Here is a 19,044-nt window from a genome sequence, read left to right on the forward strand (position 1 = left end):
TATATTTCTCACATATGTATATACCAAAACACAGGTCATAATACAGCTCATCTTTTTACAGTAGATGCATTTCTAGAAAAATACTCCTGCACTGCCCCAGCTTGGTCCAGAATGACTGCAGGCTTGATATCCATTTTTTAATGTCTCTGAAGCATGTAGGAACATTTGGAGTACAGTGTGTGCATTCATCAGCACACCCGCTGAAGTACAGAGTGTCACTGCTGCCTCTGGTGCTGTATGTGTACTCTAGGTGAAAATAACACAGAACTGTGAGCTGCCTAGGCTAAGGCAAGCCTTGATGAGAAGGCTTAAACTAAAAAGGTTATGTAAGGAAAGTGTATTTACTGTAGGCACACAGCACTAAGTTCAGAGTTATCCTAGGTTTTATTGTCTGTTATAATGATGTCTGTATAATTTGATGTTACTGTAAGGGAGCAAAAATGAGTTATGTCCTAATGTAGTACAGTGTGTTTTATATTTTGCAAGTGAAAAAACAGTCTTGCAGGCAAAAGTTACTTTTAAACATTCTCAAGCTTGTAAAGCTAAAATGTACAACATTTAATTTAACTGCCAGCATCTGCCTGTTTTCAGGCTTTTTTGGTTTATCGCCTCTCTTATACAGAAATGTTGTCTCTGTGTTTGCAATGTCATCTGTCAAAGTGTTTTACTTCAAATTCAGCCAGAAGAAAAAAAGGTAGTTATGAGGCAGCGAATGTGTGGCAGTGCAGTGTCAAGGGGTGTTTGTCTCTGTGACGGATGAAGTCAAGTGACGTTGTGCGTCTGTGTGGCCATGTTGCAGGAAGACAGTGGTGTGCCCCATAATCGACGTCATCAGCGACGACACCTTCGAGTATATGGCAGGATCGGACATGACGTATGGGGGGTTCAACTGGAAGCTGAATTTCCGCTGGTACCCCGTGCCCCAGAGGGAGATGGACCGCAGGAAAGGAGACAGGACTCTGCCCGTCAGGTAACCATGACAACTCCAGGGCTCTTTCAGTCCCTCCCATGGGGCTGCGGTGTAAGTCAGGAGGGTGATGTGTACCAGCAGCTAAGTTATGGCTGAGCCTCAGAAAGTCAGTGCAAAGTCATGACACCGAGACAGAGGATGCGGTATAGCAAGTGAGATGGAGCTGAGGGACTGCAGTGAAGGACAAGGTCTAGTGTTCGGTAGCTGCCTCTTGTTTTCCCCCTCTGCAGTCAGACATGTGCATCTCCAGACTTGCTTTTTAGTAAAGGGGGTGAAATAGCGTAAGAACAGCAAAGCCTCAGCACTAGACAGGCAGCTTATGTTCTGCAAAATCTGAATTACTGTTTTTTATGTGACTCAGATTGCAGTGCCTTTACTCGGGGGGAAAAAAAGCCTTTTTTCTGTGAGATGTGTAATACTATAATGCTTTCGGATGCTTGCATTTTGTGTGTCAGTCTCTATTAAAGCAAAATTGGAGGTGATGCCTGCCTCCCTCCAGGGTTCCTTTTAAAACAAAATAAATCTGTTGTTCTTTTGTCATTCCCCAGGAACACCTATCTGGTGATTAATATGAACCTCAATTTGGCTTGCAGAAAGCTCCCATCATTTTAAAATGTCTGCTTTTCTGTCAGAGCTAGTCTTAAGCGCTCTGCCCCTTTTTATAAACATCTGCGTAAAGTGCTTCTCACCTAAATGCTGGGATATTATTGCAGTGGCACTGTATGTTTTCAGGATGGTCCTTTTCCTTCAGGATTCTTTTGAAGTCCCATTTTAATTTGTTTTAAACCTCTGAATTACACAGCTTAAAGCTATGTGCATCCTTGCTGCTTGAATATGGAGCATTTGGATATTGAAATCAGAGTTTGCATTGAGATTTTAAACAAAACAGTACTAACCAAATAGAACATATTGAACATACGGTATGCCGTTGCTATCCAAAAACTGAACTGCGTAACGCTTGCTTTTTGTGTGATAAACGTGTTTCCCCCTCAGTGTTTCAAACAGATTGCATGTCTTATTTCCAGATCAGTCTGACTATGGAATTGTGAGTGCTGTGTAATGGGATATTTCAGTTCCTTTCTAAGCCTGTGAGGCTAATAGACCTGGAATTTCTCCCAGATAGCATTAAGCAGACAGCCATTACAAAGCTTCCTTAGAATGGGATACTGGTATACTACTTGTTAGCTCTCCTCAGATACTCATTTACTGTATTTAGCTTAGTGAACTGGAGCAGCAGCAGTTCCTAACCTTTTAGAACATGATGACCTTGATGTGTGGATTTCTCCCGCAGACACCGCTTATGTATGAACACAGTGCTGTATATAAATAAAAAATAATGGGTTCATGTAACTTACCCCACTTTTTATATTTAGGCATTTAAATGGAACAATTGGCACCTGTATACAAAGCAATTTACATTTGCTCTCGTTTCTACAGCTGGGTGTTTTACTGGAACAGTCTGGGTGAAACACATTGCTCAAGGATATACTGTAGCAGCAGTGGCTCTTAGGATTTGAACCTCCCAAGAGTCCAGAACCCAAACCACTGCTCCACACTATTGGGACTACAGAGTGCTGTGTGCCATTTTGCACAACAGCAAATGAAAGCATTTTTGAAAATGAAGGTCATTCATCAACTAATTGTTTTTTGTGATCTGTATTTGTTTAATTTGTTCGTTTTTTAATGCTGTTTTACACTTTGGTATTTTTTCACCGTACAGACCAAACCATAAGGCTCATATTATATTAAGCTCCTAATTCACAGCTGACACTTGTACAAAGCAATGTTGTTCTCATTTTGAATCATTCTGTCTGAGAGTGTTTATCCAGGGACTGTAAGTGAAAGAAATAAGAAAAGGAAGGTTAAACTCTATACACTGACATTGACAGCAAATGTTTATGCAGATTTGTGATTGAATAATATACTAATTGTAGAAAAAACATGATATGATGTATTTGGCAAACAACAAGAGCAGAGTTATTGCTATTGATGTCAAACCAGAGATCTCTCCTCATTTCACCTTCCATGCACAGACACTGCCGCTTTTGTATACCTTTTTAAAAATAGTTACAGCAGCAGAAGAAATAACATTTTCTGTACAGAGACGCATATTCTGAGCAGGAACGCCAGTGGCAAACTGCCTTGAAATTTGTTGGTGATTGGGAGGTACTATGTTTTGATTCTGTATTCTGAAACAATGAGTGTGACTGTTTTTGGCCCTGTAATTTGTATAGCTTTGGGTTATTCTGTTGCAATTAAAAAGAACCCAGATTTCATATTTATTCAACACATTTCTAGATTGGACTGGTGTAATCAGACTATTGAAATTGGATCATTTAAAATGCGCAATATTATTCTCAGTTATGTATGCCCTTGTACCACTGAGGATGTTCTAAACATGCTGCAGCTTGAGCAGACCAAGTAGAAAGCAGAGCTCATAGAAAGAATGCTACCTTTTCGTGGTTTTCTGAAAAATAAAGTTTAATTTTAATTATACAGTCTAGAAAATGTTAATGTTGATAACACACTTGCCATCATTAGAAAACCATACCAACAATTTCAAAGGTAATTTAAAACTTACAAAATGGAAAAATATTGTTCTATATGCACATCAAGTTAATTTAATGGGGTTTAAGTATTTTTTTTAATTGATTACAATATGTAGCCAGTAATGCAGCCTGTATTAGAGAAGAAGTAAACATAGATGTGTCTAATAGAGTGAATTGGGTAAAGTACATAGAGGCAGAATATATAGTAGCTGCAAGTGGGACTTGAACCTGTAACTCCCTTCTGGACAAGGGGAATTATACTGTATATGCTCTGGAGGCATAGCTTTAGCAAGATGGCAAGACTGCAGTCCTGTTGAGCACATGACTTAGGAGCAGTCCAGTCTTACACAGGCTGTAAGGAGCACTGACAGCCACATTGTTCTCTACACACTTCTGTTAACGGGATAGTGACCTCTCCTCCCTGTGGAGTACTCCCATGGAGAGCTGCAGCTTTCCTTTGGACTGCCTTAGTCTGCTCTTTTTATTCCAAACGAAATAAGGCTGAAAACTAAATGCAGAGAGGGAGGAGAGGAGCAGGAGCGAGAGAGAGGATGCTAGTGTGACTGTACTGCAAGGTGACAGCTGGAAACCATCCACCGAAAGCGACGAAGGGGATGAAAGTTTAAAAAAGGTCACTGATGCAAGGCCGGGGCAGGAGTGTAAACCTACGAGGCCTCTAAATCAGGACAGCTGGCCTCTGGCTGTGTCTTCATGAGGCACAGCAGAAATGCAATAGCAGGCTACAGCTAAGAGTGTCTTTTATCATTATGATCTCAGTTTCCTTTAATCTTAATAACTCTTCATCAGGACACAATAATGCAGTAAATGGAATTTCTGACCAACAGCTTCAGCATGTGTATTCCATTGTCGTGTAAATTTGAGTTGCATCTCACGTTTAGAATTTATACCTACTGTATGTACATTTTTATTTACTTTTTTGTCTCCTTTCATTAATATAACCAGAACACATTCAGATACCTTTTCTAGAAGACCTGATTTTCTCTGGACAACACTCACTAACACAATAGCAAACACTATCTATCACAGAGATAAATAGATTTCATTATGGATGCAGCACAAGAAATATCTTTTTATATGAAACAGAATTCTATGATATGAACATGAAAAAAATGGAATTCATCCTTGTTTGAAATAGTGCAGCTCTGAAGTAGTAATTACATGGTTTGATTCTGGTGTCTCAATTTAATTTTGGTCTATTAGCATATACTCTCTTGTGGCGAGACACCAGTGTGGCATATTATCAAAAGACCATGAGTGCATCTGGCTTGTTGTAGTTAATTGATTACAGGACCCTGTGTTCTGTTCTAGTAACATCAAAGTCAATCCACCTCACATACGTAGATGATCTCATAACATCATCCATAAAGACTTTTCTATATTATGTTCTATATCTGCTTCCATTTTGCTTCCACAATTTGTCTGCCTTCCTGTTAGCTGTGGTTGAAGCAACAGCTGTATTTGACCCTTCTAGAGCACATAACAGGCTTCAGTGATTAGGCCAGACATTGGTCTTACATATTCTGCGTTAGTCTCCACTGCTATTTCTACCATACTGTCTGTCATTCTACACTATGTCATGATTCAATCCCATCAAAAGGATTCTCAAATCCATTTACTAAGAATTGACCATAAAAGAATCTAAAGACTATTACTACTTTTTTATACTGTTATACATTATTATATATTATATAGTATTTATTCACAATTTTTTTAAATTGTATTAATGAAAAGCTTGAATGAAAAGATAGGAAAACAGCTCAATTTATTTAGACTCTCATACACATGGAAAACTATATAAACTTGTGTGTCATTGTAAACCCTGGCTAAGCAGAGGATGTTTATTTATTTAATCAAACCTTGAAGACTTCCAGATTATTTTATAACTGATTCATCCCAGCACCTATTTAAACAACCTGTAATCTCTTAGCTTTTAACCACATGCTTCAGTGAATCTCACACTATATTGCACTAATGTTTTTAGTTTTCCAAGGTTAATGTACCTGTTTAAAGTGCCTTGACAGTACAAATTTCTGTCTCACCAAACTGGAGCTTAACAAACTTAGTAGGTAGTTCTGAATGCTAAATATTGTGTGTTTGGGTCTTCAGGGCATAAACAGCAGTAGTGTGCCTTAAGCACTCTGCCCCAGTCTTGCCAAACAAATCCAGCCTTCCTCCTCATGAAATGTACTGTGTGCCTGGTTTTGTTCATAGAAAAAGTAACTGTTGATAACAGCCATTAAACTGTTCTCTACCAAAGAGAGGCCAAAGAACCTGGGATCTTTCAGTAAAAAAATATTAGCGTCACATTTGTAGTTCTTTTGATACTTTGTGTAATATGAAATGATTTTTATGTTGCAAAAGCCAGCATTGCACTGGGTTGGAAATTTGTTAGCTGGTGCCTTAATGACCACAGCTCGGACTACTTTAGTTAACATTGGCTCCCAGTGTGGCGCACAATTCCCAAATGAAATATGCAGCTGTGATGAGGAGGAGGCGTACTGTAATCAGTAACTGGGCATTGTGGCTGCAAAAGAACTGCACTAACCCTGCTGTCTCCAATATCCAGTTTTTAATGTTATTCCCCTAAAATTGGCTGCTTCTGTGTCATTTCACTGCTTTTTTGGTCAGATTGACCATCAGAAAATCAAGAAGGATTCAAACTCGGCCTGCCATTCGTTTATTCAAGGGGTCAGTGATTGCAGCGCTGGAGGATATTTTTATAACTTGACTGCACTGATGATCATCAGTTGAAGCGGTACTTCCAACTGGATGTTTTGTATTAGTGAATAAAACATTCCTAGTTCAGACTGAGAAGTCAGGGCTTGCTCTTTCTTGATGGTCGATATCCAACCATGAATACCTGAACAGCATCTCACCTCTTGCCACTGAAGGGGTACACCTGTGTAATGCTACACAATTTTCACAGAGAAATATGTACATGAACACACTTCAGTTCTGGCACTGATGGCTTCACATCTCCTATATGTGAGAGAGGTATTGGAGAATGGAGTAAAACTGTAGGTGAATGATCTTTTGGGGTATATTTGTTTATTTTAATGTTGTGAAGCGTAACCACTGCGGAACCTGTGGGCCCACTTCAGATATCTTCTAGAAACTGCCATGGATCATGCGGCTTGCTGCCCAGGGTTTTCTTTTCTGCTTTATAGTCTACCTCAGTTTTTACACAGGATGCAGTACAGAAGCTACATGGGTGGCATGGGGAATTATTTCCTATGCCAGAGTGAATTTTTTCATTTGCCATGTCATCAGCTAGGAAGAACCAAGGTTTACTTGTTTCTTCACCCCCTCCGACGCACACGATCACCAAAATTTGATGAGGAGTCAAAATGGCTTAATACTTAGAATTAAATAATCCAGAATTAAAGCTTAGAATTAAAACTTGTGCTCTGATGGGATGGCGTCCCATCCAGGGGGTATCCTGCCTTGCTCCCAATGCTTGCTAGGATAAGTTTCAGCTCCTCCGTGCCCCTGAATTGGATAAACCACTTAGAACATCCATGGATGGATGAAAGATAGTGAATTTAAATAAATATAGTGAACAGCGAGAGAACATCTGGAAGTAACGCTTATAATTTTCATGATTTGGTCTTGTTTTAGGATTTCTCAGTTTCTGATGACTGTTCCATCTTTTTTTCTGTTGTTGATGGTGTAATCGGAGTGGAAAAGCTCATTATCTGAAATGTATTGTTATCTTGTCACGCCAGTTTGCATCACAACAGCAGTGACAACAATGAGCCACCTAAGTGCCAATACTCCTGCCACCTTCAACGTGAATGGAGAGAATCTGCTTGTCACCTGTCACCTTACCATGCTGTTCCATGTCCGATGTGAATGGCTCTTAATGACAGCGATGATCCTGGTATCTGATTTCATTAAAGAACTTGGTTCTTCATTAGGTATTCATTAATTAAGTAGATGTTAATGTACCCTGAAAGCTCCTCACACTGCAATCACGTCCTGTATTCATCAGTGATGTGTTGACTGCACTGACAGATTCAGTCACTTCCGAAGGAATTAATCAGATACAATGACCAGTCTGTATCTGCAGCTAAGCAATGCTTCGTCAGTGACAATTGTGATCATCTTGTAGGAGGCATGAAGTTGCAGGTACAGTAGCTACTGACTTCACAAGCCTGGATTTCTGAGGAAAGTTTTCTAGCTTTCAGTATCCTTTATGCTCAGTCCTTCTTTTCAGAACACTAATCTTACATATTTTTTAACTCTGCACAGTAGAAATATGACTTTCCTGAAGCTCTGCTTTGTAAACTCTGACACTTTCCATTCTTGTTTCATACAAACTGTATAATATAGAATGAATTTGGAACTAAACTATAAAACACTATTCACATGCTATAAGCAGAACATATACAGTAAATTGAATGTTAGTTGTACAGTAACAATGTAAAGTATTTCCATGAGTTTGGTGTCTGCTGTCCTCTGACCTGATCATTGGAGCCATTTTCTTGCAAAACATAAGGGAACGGTAACTGAATTTTGGCATGGTGAAACTGGCAGGGTATTTGTGAATCAGTGTATAGTGGGGTACAATAATTTGATACAGGATATGGATCAGCAGTTTCTTTGTCTAATCCAGTAAATCTAAACCAGGATCCATGTGATTTGAATTGTGCTCCTCTAACCACATTAGGGGCATTATTGGTAATATTCATGTCAAATAATTGTTTTTATCACAAAAGTTACATCATATTACTATGCACTGGACAGCCTGAATAATTTCGGAGGAGTTTTCTTGGGTAAATATAATGTATACGTCTCAAATCTGCACAGAATTGACAAACTGACAGAACATAACATGAAGGACTTTTGTAAATGTCTCTACCCTTGTAATTTCCTGTCATATTTCTTTTAACATTGTCAAACCTCAGCTTACCCTTCAAAAACGTATTCATGCTTCCTCCATGGCTACACTGTGTTTTGTAAGGCTGCTATTTAACCAGAATCAATGTGTCTCTTTGTGTGGAGTTTGAGTGTTTGATTTTGCGAAGCTGCTATGCAGACAAGGCGACTAAGATCACGCTGAAACCAACGATGGTTTGTAGCCATTTTTGGCAAAGGTCTGCTTCTTTCCAGGAGAGAGGTCTGCGTGTGTGATGAGTAGTGCAGTGCAGCTCTGAGCCAGGCAAGCTTTATGCTGTATTTAGCCAATGGTTCTGTGCCCTGGCTATGACCCTTTATATTATTTGTGCCATCAGGACACCCACAATGGCAGGAGGCCTCTTCTCCATCGACAGGGACTACTTCCAGGAGATTGGCACCTACGATGCAGGCATGGACATCTGGGGAGGGGAGAACCTGGAGATCTCCTTTAGGGTAAGACTTGTTCAGGAGCTTATTATTACTTCAGGCAGAGGGTGAATGCAGAGTGCATGAGACTCATGAGACTTTCTCTTCTTGCCTTCATCATCAAGAGAGTCAGCACTGTCAGTGAGTAAATGAACCCACATGTTTGGTGCGATCGCAGAATTTTGCCAGCAAAATGAGATTCCTCAGACATCTGAGAAGTTAGAAAATCTTCTGGAGTCTTGGTATAGTTGAAGGCATCTCCATGAAGTCTAAATGAGAATGGTTACACTTGTCTGTACTTGTATGCTCTCAGGTTTATGGTTAATGTTCCTAACTATATATCAAATTAATATTTCATTATATTGCTATTGATGTAGAATATCCATGGTCTTAATTTTCCTATTTTTAAATTACGGGAATTGGTGACAAAGTGCTTTATTAGTTTACTGGAACTGACAAACATCAAAGTCACACTTCATAATTCTTCAGAAAGGATGAGGTTTTGAACACCACATGTTCTCTGAAAGCATTGTGCAGGCATTTGTCCCCATCTGTACTGCACAGCTGTCTGCCACAGATTTCATATGAGTGTGCAGACGAGTGAGCTACTGATGGAGCTTTATCTGGGTGCTTGTGAAATGGCCTGCAAACACTGGAGCACTTAAACATCTGTGCCTGTCCTAGCACTCTCTTCAAAAAGGCGTCATTTTGGATATCTGACAGCCCTTTATCTTATTAGTGAATAGCCAATGCCAAGGACCTTTTTGTATTAATTTTGAGACAATGTAACAAGTTTACAAATGTTTAAGATATTGATTTTCATCCATTGTAATTCAGTTCTGCGTCTCCCAGCCTGTGTCTGACCCAGTGTATGTACTGTATGTTGCTGGTGACCTCTTGATGATGACTAGACCTGTCTACACGTATCCACTGGTGTGTGTGTGTGCGCTTGCATCTGTGCAGATCTGGCAGTGTGGGGGGACTCTGGAGATCGTGACCTGTTCCCACGTGGGCCACGTCTTCCGCAAGGCCACTCCCTACACCTTTCCTGGCGGCACGGGCCAGATCATCAACAAGAACAACCGGCGGCTGGCCGAGGTCTGGATGGACGAGTTCAAGAACTTCTTCTATATCATCTCGCCGGGTGAGGTCCCACTGCTCTCCTTCAGTGTGGCTTGCAGAGCCAGCGGAATGAGTGTATCGGTACAAGTGTAGCAAGAAACAGATCTGCTTTTTGGCAAAAGAAATGAAGACATTTCATTTGTGTATCTTATTTTTTAAATTGAGATCCATAGAGTTAGTCTGGAGGTTATCTTGCTTTGAAAAAAACTAGATCTGGGCCTCCGGAGTGTTTCAATCACTTAAGTGCAGGTCGAGCTTTTTGGTCGCAGATTGGAACCTGGGGCATGTCAAAGCCTCTGAGTAACTTGTTACCAGCTATTTACTCTTGTTGCCTTTTCATTTTGTCAATGCGCAGAATCTGCAGTCTTCTTTTGGATCTGATGGGCGTCTAAGCCCAGTGGAGCTGAATTAGTGGCCACCACATGAGATTCAAGAAAACATGTAACAGGTGGTACAATTCGTATAATTTAGCATCCGTATATTAAATTAATTTTCCATGAGCTTGGCAATCAGTGAGTCTCCAAAGCTGTTAGGGTCATTTAAATAATCCCACCTGGTTCATGCTGAGCTTTTTTTTTAATTTGAAACCAACAAAATAATCGTATCCAAAGTTAGTAGTCTACATTGTGTACAGACATGGCATTATTTCGTTGTAATGTCAGATTAAACAACCCCAAGGGGACTGGGTTTCATGTTCCATGTCAAGTGTTTCATAGCTGTGAAATCAATAGAATCCTAAACAAAATTTAGCGAGAAGCACTTTAGAAATGTAAGTTACAGAGTATAAAAGGGAAAGGCCCTTTTAAGGAACTGCATCTTCTACCTTAAAGGCTTTAAGAAGTACCACAAACACCGGATAGTTGTAATTGGGACACAAGTCACCTTTAGTTAATGAGGGAGCTGCTTTTGACATCTGACCTTTCCATCTATTATATAGAGGCCGAGCTCAGCGTCCCAACAGCCCGTCAGTCATGCTATAATTATGATATCTGATAGCTCCATTGAGTCCTTCAGAGAGTGGTATCTGTGTTTATCTGAAGTACTGTTTTGTTTTTTATTATAATTGTTAGTCACATGACAAGAATGGGATAATTAAGAATTCTGAAGGCCTCAGCTCCAGAAAGAAGCTGGCTTTGAGCTGTACACTTTGGATAATGGATATTAATATCTGTGCCAATAATACTTATTGTTATCAGGCGTTGACCTAGGCAGTGCCTCATCTAAGGAATGAATAATGCAGGAAGCCTGAAATAAACAGCAGTGTCAGATTCCATGCTCTGCGGCAGCCAGCCACCTTCGTACCCCACTGCTGAGCAAACAGGACACACACTGGGAAGCTGACCTAGGTCACATACCTGCCAGGGATCCAGAACAGTCCATCACAGTTAAACGTAAGACATTATCTCGTGCATAGAGTGAGGGGGCTTCCAAAAGTGAACATATTACTCTGGAGTTTTTAGAATATTTTTGCTTGAGAAACCAATACTTAAAGTTTCTTACCACCTCATGATCACTCATTATTCCCTAGAAAGCATAGAAGCAAAGCACTGTACCGCTTTTTGTCCTCGTTCTGTATCATACAGTTCATCTTGTTACCTTAATTTCTTCTAATTCAGATTTACTGTAGAAAACCATGTCTTTAAGTCCTTTAATTAGTCTGCAGCTATGCATAGCATTTTACTTATTTTAAGTTTAATATTTAATACTTTTTCCCAGTTCTATATTTTATTTTAACTATTACATGTATAGCTATAATAATAATAATTGCTTACACTCATATAGCGCTTTTCTGGACACTCCACTCAAAGCGCTTTACAGGTAATGGGGACTCCCCTCCACCACCACCAATGTGCAGCATCCACCTGGATGATGTGATGGCAGCCATAGTGCGCCAGAACGCCGCTCACCACACATCAGCTATCAGTGGGGAGGAGAGCAGAGTAATGAAGCCAATTCATAGTACTGTGCATTATCACAGAAATGTCCTATTTCATTCAGACATATATGCAAAAATGAATAAATAATCTACTAGGCTATTAAAGGGAGACTTCAGATGATGCCTAATGTGTATTCTGTCTCTGCAGTCTGCAGGCTGATAATGAAATTAATTGATAGGCAGATAAGAAAAGTAGCAAACAGGGGGCCAATCGACCCATCTAATCCATTTGGATCTTAGTAGCTTAGTAGTAAAGTATTGGCTTCAATAACAAGGCTAGTTAGCTCATTCCATGCTGCCACAACCCTTTGCATATAGATGTTTTCATGTGCTTCTACTTGTCCACTTGTTCACGTTTCACTGTTGATTCTGAAGACGTCCATGGGGTTGTCAATGCCATTGAGGATTTGAGAATGCTTTGATCAGGACCCCTCTTACTCGTCTTTGCTCAAAACTTAAAAGACTCATTCCTTTCAGCCTGTCAGTGTAGTTCATTCCTCTAAGCCTGGCATGTATCAGGCTGATCTTCTCCGGACCAGCTCCACAGCAGCAATCCCCTTTTTTTAACATGGTCCTGTTTTTGGTCCCAAGCTCAGTGCAGAAGCGCTCGGCTCTGTTTTTAAAGTTTGATTGTTATAATTGCAGTAAAAAAAAAAAAGGTTAGAAGACAGACTTTTAAAAGTGTGTGACCCTAATTACTTATCTAAACAGACACTGTGGAAAATATGGTGGGGACCCCTGAGATCCCTCGTAGGATAAATGTCATCGATAAGTTAAAAAACTGATGTCAGAAAAACTGAAAAGCAGCTGTGGGAATAGTCTAGCAGTGCCTGAAACTCCATACCTTCGAAAAACAGACTGGTCTAAGAACTTGGATATGTTATTAAAGCAGACAGCTTTGATGAAAACAAATGTTCACACCAGAAGTTTGGAATCATTCAAGTTATTGTTTTGTTGGTTGGTGAACCAATACATGGTGCAACGATATAGAAAACACATCTTTTTGCTTGATTTCACAATTTACAATTTTGGCGTGTACTTTAGAAAACATGAAAAAAACGTTTGATCCGTTGCTGTCTATTTGTCTTCATCTGTTTCCACTCTCACAATGAAAACTTATAAATATTTTTGGAATGAAACCCAAAAGCTTTCAAGAAAGTACTGCAGGAGGTGATCCTGTGCTCCTGGGAGCAAACTGAATCAAAACAAATGGGGATTTGAGATGAGTGATACACACCATGTGGACATGAGGAGGAGCTAACATAGAACCTAGGCCAGCCAATAAATTATTTATTGAAATAGAGGCATAAATTCTTGGCTGAAACAAGTTCTTGGCTGAGGTCGATGTGCAAGGTTTGATTCCTTAATTGAACGTGCTTCAGTTACAAATCAGAAACAGAAACAGGCGTTTGGCACGAAAAAATATCCTGTGGTCATTTTAAGGAAAAAACAGTTGTCATAAGTTCAGGCCAGCTCTAGTTTTTTTTTAAACAAAATTTGTGAAATTTGAGAAAACACTTTGCCGAACTTTATCTCTCCGTGTAGTTCCTGTGGTGTAGCTGTGTGTTTGTGTAAAGCAGCTGCTGTGAGGTGTGTTTTGGCTGTGGCATTATTGTAAAGGCATTCTTATCTTTGATTGGGAGAAAAGGTCTGCGAAATGAATTGCCCTGTCTGGTAGAAGTTCATACAGGCAGATACGCCTGCCATTTGGGTTATAACAGTAGTGTGGAGTTATGACAGGACAGCAAAGCTGCTTGATTTGTAAACTGCCCTCAGGGCCTACACAGTCTGCTGCACTGCTCAGCCTGCTGCTGTATTGTAGCGGATAACAAAACCAACCAAGAACACATTCCCAAACTGTGTGGCTTAATCCAAAAGTGTCAGTAAAAAGTTCACTTTTTCCTGAGGTGTGTATAGCAACAACAATGGCATGAGAGGGTGAAGGCCGTTGTACAGTCTGTATACTCTCTGGGCAGTAATCAAGATGATTTTCTTTGCAGTTGCAAATACAAATCGGAGCTCCTTGAACCATCCGCTGTCGGGTGGAGCAGGTTGCTGACCAACGAGCACCGTGCTGTGGTCTTCCCTGACTGGGCAGGATCACTGCAGCTAGGAATCGCTTCATCTGTAATGTAACGAATCTGATTTTCTCTGTAATATCTCTACAAGCCTTTCTGAGCATAGATTGTGAGCTTCTTGTTTAAAAATAAACCAACTATTTTGTTAAGAGGCTTCTTTAATCAAATGTCTTTAATGTACAGATACAGGATTTTCACATTCTTATTCCATATAATACAGTAGGTACAAGAGGACACTGTTTCTCAGTGACAGATGTAAGAAACCCATTAGCTGTGTGACAGTATGTTACTGCAGTGACCTTAAGGAGAGGAGTAGCAGCCCTGGCGACGGCACAAAGCCTGCCCAGTGGAGTGATAGTAATTTCATGGTACAGAGCCTCTATTAACCTTGCCAATGTGGAAGAGTTACCTCTGCGTGCCACTGCCTTCAGGTGTTCAAATAATGAAGGAATCTTGGGATGCCTCTGAGGCGAGCACTTCAGCTGTAGTCACCTTTGTGATATTCCAGACGTGTCGTGTCATGGTTGGGGAGATGACACTAGCACGAAAATTAAACAATAGATGTGTAGCATGCTTCCCAACCACTTGTTGTCTTTCCTGCCTGCCCTGTCCATTTTCCACTGCATTCATTTTCAGGCAGGATTTAATTTAACAAGGCTGTACTGTATTACTTGTTTGTTGTTTGCTTCAATCAACTTGTGGTCAAGGTTTGCAGTGAGGTGAAAGAAAAACCTTACAGTCATCTGTTCTTTATGTACATTTTTTTAAGGTAACCAAAATTCCTCAGGCTCAAATAAATGAGAACAAAAATAAATGTATATCCTGTTTATCTTCAGTAACACAGATTAGATGTGTTAGGTTAGAATTAAGTCACATATTGTAGAAACTGAGCCGGAAGAAATATTACTGTATTATCACATCAGTGAGGCATCGGGCAGCTTTAAGGGGAAATATAGCTCCTTCGGGATTTTTCAAAGTGTTGTTGGTAGGCCAGATCAGAGATAAATAATTGTGAATTTACAATGTCATAGTAGGCAAGTTTTAAGTTAAGACATAAATATCAGTTTATTAAGAATGTTTCACAGCTCTAAGCGTCAATGTCACCAGTGAAATCCTTCATTTTACCTTAACCTAATGACCACAAAAATAACATGTTTTGGGTGACACATTGGCACAGTGGTTAGCATTGGCATTTTTATGTTCTCCCTGTGTTTGTGTGGGTTTCCTCCCACACTCCAAAGACATGCTGGTAGGTTAATGGGGTCCTGGGAAAACTGGCCCTGGTCTGAGTGTTGGTCTGTGTCTGGCCTGCGATGGACTGGCTTCCCATGCAGGGTGTATCTTGCCTCGCGCCTGTTGCTGGTCATGTGAGGCCCCGGCTCCCCCACGTCCCTGTATTAGATAAAGCAGTTAGGAAATGAATGGAGGAGATTGTGCTGTGATAATAATGTATGTATATATTATTATTGTATATATAAAATAATGTAATTATATTTTTGTGCTCAGACAGACACCCATAGTGTCAGGATAACATTAAAGCTGCAAATTTGCCTGTGATCTATTGAACTGCATTAACTACTTCCAAACAATATTAGACCTTAATATGCCTTGAAGACAGCCGTACATCTCCTACACTTCATGGAAGAAAGAATATTGACATGAAGCTCACATGGAGCTCATCTTGCATGATTGGAGAGGTGTTTATGGAGGGCTCCCTTGAGTGTTGCTGATCTGCAATATAGAAGACTGGTGCCATTTTCCTTTCCCTCATTCTCTGGACATCACCTGATCAATAAGAGCTTATCATTGCCTTTTCATTAGGGCCCTTCACTCCTCCATCAATTATATGCCAATAGAAACCCGTTCAGCCTGAAAATGCCTTTCTCTGTTGGAGTCAAGGTTTCATGGGTTGTGTCTCCTCAGTCTTCACATTTGACAGATAAGAGGAGTCTCTTGCAGTTACTTTCTACTAACCACCTCTTTCACATTCAGGAAAGAAATGGAATAGCAGAGAGTTTCTGTTTCAAATCCTGTCAGGACTGGCTATGGGCATAAATTAAAATGTAGAGCAAGTAACCATGAATATTTATCTTAAATGAATAAGTAAACCTATTTAACGTTTATGTTTGGCCCCTTAAGTATATGTTGTATGTGCTGTGCCCTGAATTTTAACTTTATGATCACGTTAAACAAAAAGATTATGCCTACAGAATGAAGTATTATTTGGTATTCTTTAGAGTGTTTTGTTGGCTAATAAACTCACGATAACCGCTCTTCCAGGATTTGCTGTCTCACAGCTGACATCAGCTGTGTAGATTATGATATATCTACGTACTCTCATTTTTCATATCTTAAATAATGTTGACAATAAATCATCTATCCTATTTTCTTTTTTATTGAGATTCTATGCTGTGCCTCAAAAAATCTTGCAGTTTTTTTTTCCTTCACAAGTTGTGTCAAAAGGTAAACTTTTTTGGTCCAAATAAGCATTAGGTGCTACTTCCGTCAAATGTGATGTCTTTAGTAATGATCAACTTCACATCTTTCAGCCTGTCGTCTCTCATTGGGACCGTGCTGCTACATTTGAAATTGTGAAAAAGGTATATACTTCTCTTTCATTCCTTACATATTAACTACTGTAGTTGTACAGTTGTCTCAGAGAATTGGGTGATATGGCTGGCTTAGGGATAACAATTAGGATTTCTTGCATTTATTCAGATATCTTCATCCCAAAGGATGGCGATTTGTAATGGGGACATCCCTGAAGGCCAGATGTCCAGTCTGTCTGTGCAAGCTGTCCTTCTCCTTGCTGGATCATCAGTGGGAACACCTTGTGTGATCTAGGAACAAAGTTGTCAGATATTTCTAAACATTGGTTTAACCAAATCCAGTTTGATTTCAAGAATCTCATATCTTTGATACCATGCCACTGCAATTCCTTTATTCTCTGACCACAAAATGTAGGTTTCTAAGTGCACTGTAAAGCAGTGATATTACAAGTGGCCAGCGAGTGTCAAGGCACAGAAGTCATGTCCTCACACTCCAGACTGGTCTTGCCCTACGGCTGGGGGCATGAGCTGAGCTGTGTGTTAGTGTTCGTCTCCGAAACAGAAATAAAGCGATTTTAACTGAACAGATGCAGACACCCGTGTGTTTTGGACTGTCAGAGGAAAACAGTGAATACCGTCGTCTCCCGATTTGTAGTTTGGGACAAGGGAGTGCTGTTGAACTGTGGTGGCCTCTCCTCTTTTTGATTTCGATTTCAATGTTTTGGGTTTTTTTTTTTGCTATTAAATTCTATTTTAGCATCTTGGTATTGTGTTATTATTCTTGCAGTGAATTTTGTGGATTATTTTGAACTACTGTACTGGGCTATTTAGAACTACTGGATTATTGATGTATTGGATGCAATCACGTTTACCGGCTACTGGGGTTGTTGCTGGTAGCTGGCCTAGTGTGAGGTGTTTATTTTTTGCAGATTTTTTTTTTCACATGTTGCCAAAGACACAAGAATGTTTTATCCTGAGGAATATATGGCAGAACATTTTTCACGCACTGTATGTTACATACTGAAGATCAGAAATTACTCCATTTGACTCAGTCTGGCATACTGAAAGGTTCCTTGTATCCCACTAAAAACTGGTCTGCACGCCACACTTAAAAGCAGCTAGTATGACCATCGCTAGACTGTCTACAGTACAATCCTTGTGGTGTGTCATGCAAATTAGTGAAGTGAAAGAAGTTAGTAAATAGTTGTAATATTGAGGAAGTTGGAGATGTTTTTAATGATTTAAGGAGATCTGAAAGTTTCTTGTTAACCAGAACTAATTATAGCATCCCATAGGGATGCTGGATCCACAAATGTGTTCAGTGCTGGAAAAGAAATTGATTGCCGCAACCTGCCAGCCCACAGTTAACCTTGAACGGAACTTTTGTGTGAGCGAGTCCACTATGTCCAGTCAAACTTAACTCTGTGCTTTCCTAACACAGGCAGGTCTGTTAGCTGTTTTCACAGTCAGAGGCCTTGTGTTGAACCTTAGGAATTAAGCCAGTGAAAGGAGACTTTAATGAAAAATCTGTCCTGAATTCAGGACGAAGTATAGGATGCAGTTCCTTTCACAGGGAGGTGTGGTTATAATGAACAATATTCCAAGCCGTGTTGTGGAGCACTACAGTCTTTCTAGAAGCTGCTTTTTGGGGTTTGGATCAATAACCCACTAGCCAGCCTAGCACCAGAACAAGCACAGTGAACTTGAATTAACTGCCTTTGTTTGTGTTATGTCAGAGGCACAGTACTGTACATCTCTCTAAATTCTTGATTTTCTAGAACGTGGGTAGATTTTGTGATGTCCTTTGGAAGAAATATAAAACAGACTTTGACTGCTTGGCAATGAACCCTCCATGACCTCTATTTTTTATTTTAATAAAAAAAGGAAGAAGTGCTCATATGTTGTAGGAATGCTTTCATTGTTAGAAAAAGATCTCAAAAGTTTTATTACAACAATATATGCAAGCAGTATGACTGTACTTACTGAATGTTGAATATCCTGATGTTATTAGGTTGTGAAATTGTTTCATGAAAGGTGTACATATATTATTCAATTAGATGCCTGACATTATTGGCTTTATGCAAGATACTGTACATAATAACGTAAATTATTATTAATAGATTAATGATTCAGACATTTTTTTCTATGAAAAAAATATTGTGTAATGAAAAAGTTTTTTATTCCCAGAAAGAGAACATTTTTTAATTTGCTGATTGAATATATTGTGATTGTTACTTTAGTGGTACATATTTCATATCTGGCTCTTTAGGAGACAAAGTCTGGCTGACATCCACCCCGATTCTGCAGTCAAATGTCATCGCTCCCCGAAAACTTACAAAGGGGTTTGGGGAAATATGGGATAAGATACCCTGCCATGTTGTTGAAGCCGATATCCTGGTTTCTTCCAAGAAATGGCTGGATAAGATCCTTGAATTAATTAACTGCTGACAACAAAACAGGATAGATGAGCTGAATGGCCTCTTCTCATTTGTAA

The 19,044-nt window shown here is 39.7% G+C and overlaps 1 protein-coding gene across 6 annotated transcripts in view; it reads left to right on the top strand.

Annotated features, from left to right (window-relative positions):
- Positions 1-19,044, top strand: part of galnt1 (UDP-N-acetyl-alpha-D-galactosamine:polypeptide N-acetylgalactosaminyltransferase 1) — a 202,288-nt gene that overhangs the window by 164,002 nt on the left and 19,242 nt on the right. For all 6 annotated transcript variants that reach the window (XM_069195001.1, XM_069195002.1, XM_069195004.1 and 3 more), the window contains 3 exons: positions 800-970; positions 8,775-8,892; positions 9,829-10,009. In XM_069195001.1, the coding sequence (XP_069051102.1) occupies positions 800-970; positions 8,775-8,892; positions 9,829-10,009 (470 nt within the window). The remainder of the gene's footprint in view (positions 1-799; positions 971-8,774; positions 8,893-9,828; positions 10,010-19,044) is intronic.

Source organism: Lepisosteus oculatus, chromosome 10, assembly GCF_040954835.1.
Source record: "Lepisosteus oculatus isolate fLepOcu1 chromosome 10, fLepOcu1.hap2, whole genome shotgun sequence".
Classification (NCBI taxonomy): domain Eukaryota; kingdom Metazoa; phylum Chordata; class Actinopteri; order Semionotiformes; family Lepisosteidae; genus Lepisosteus; species Lepisosteus oculatus.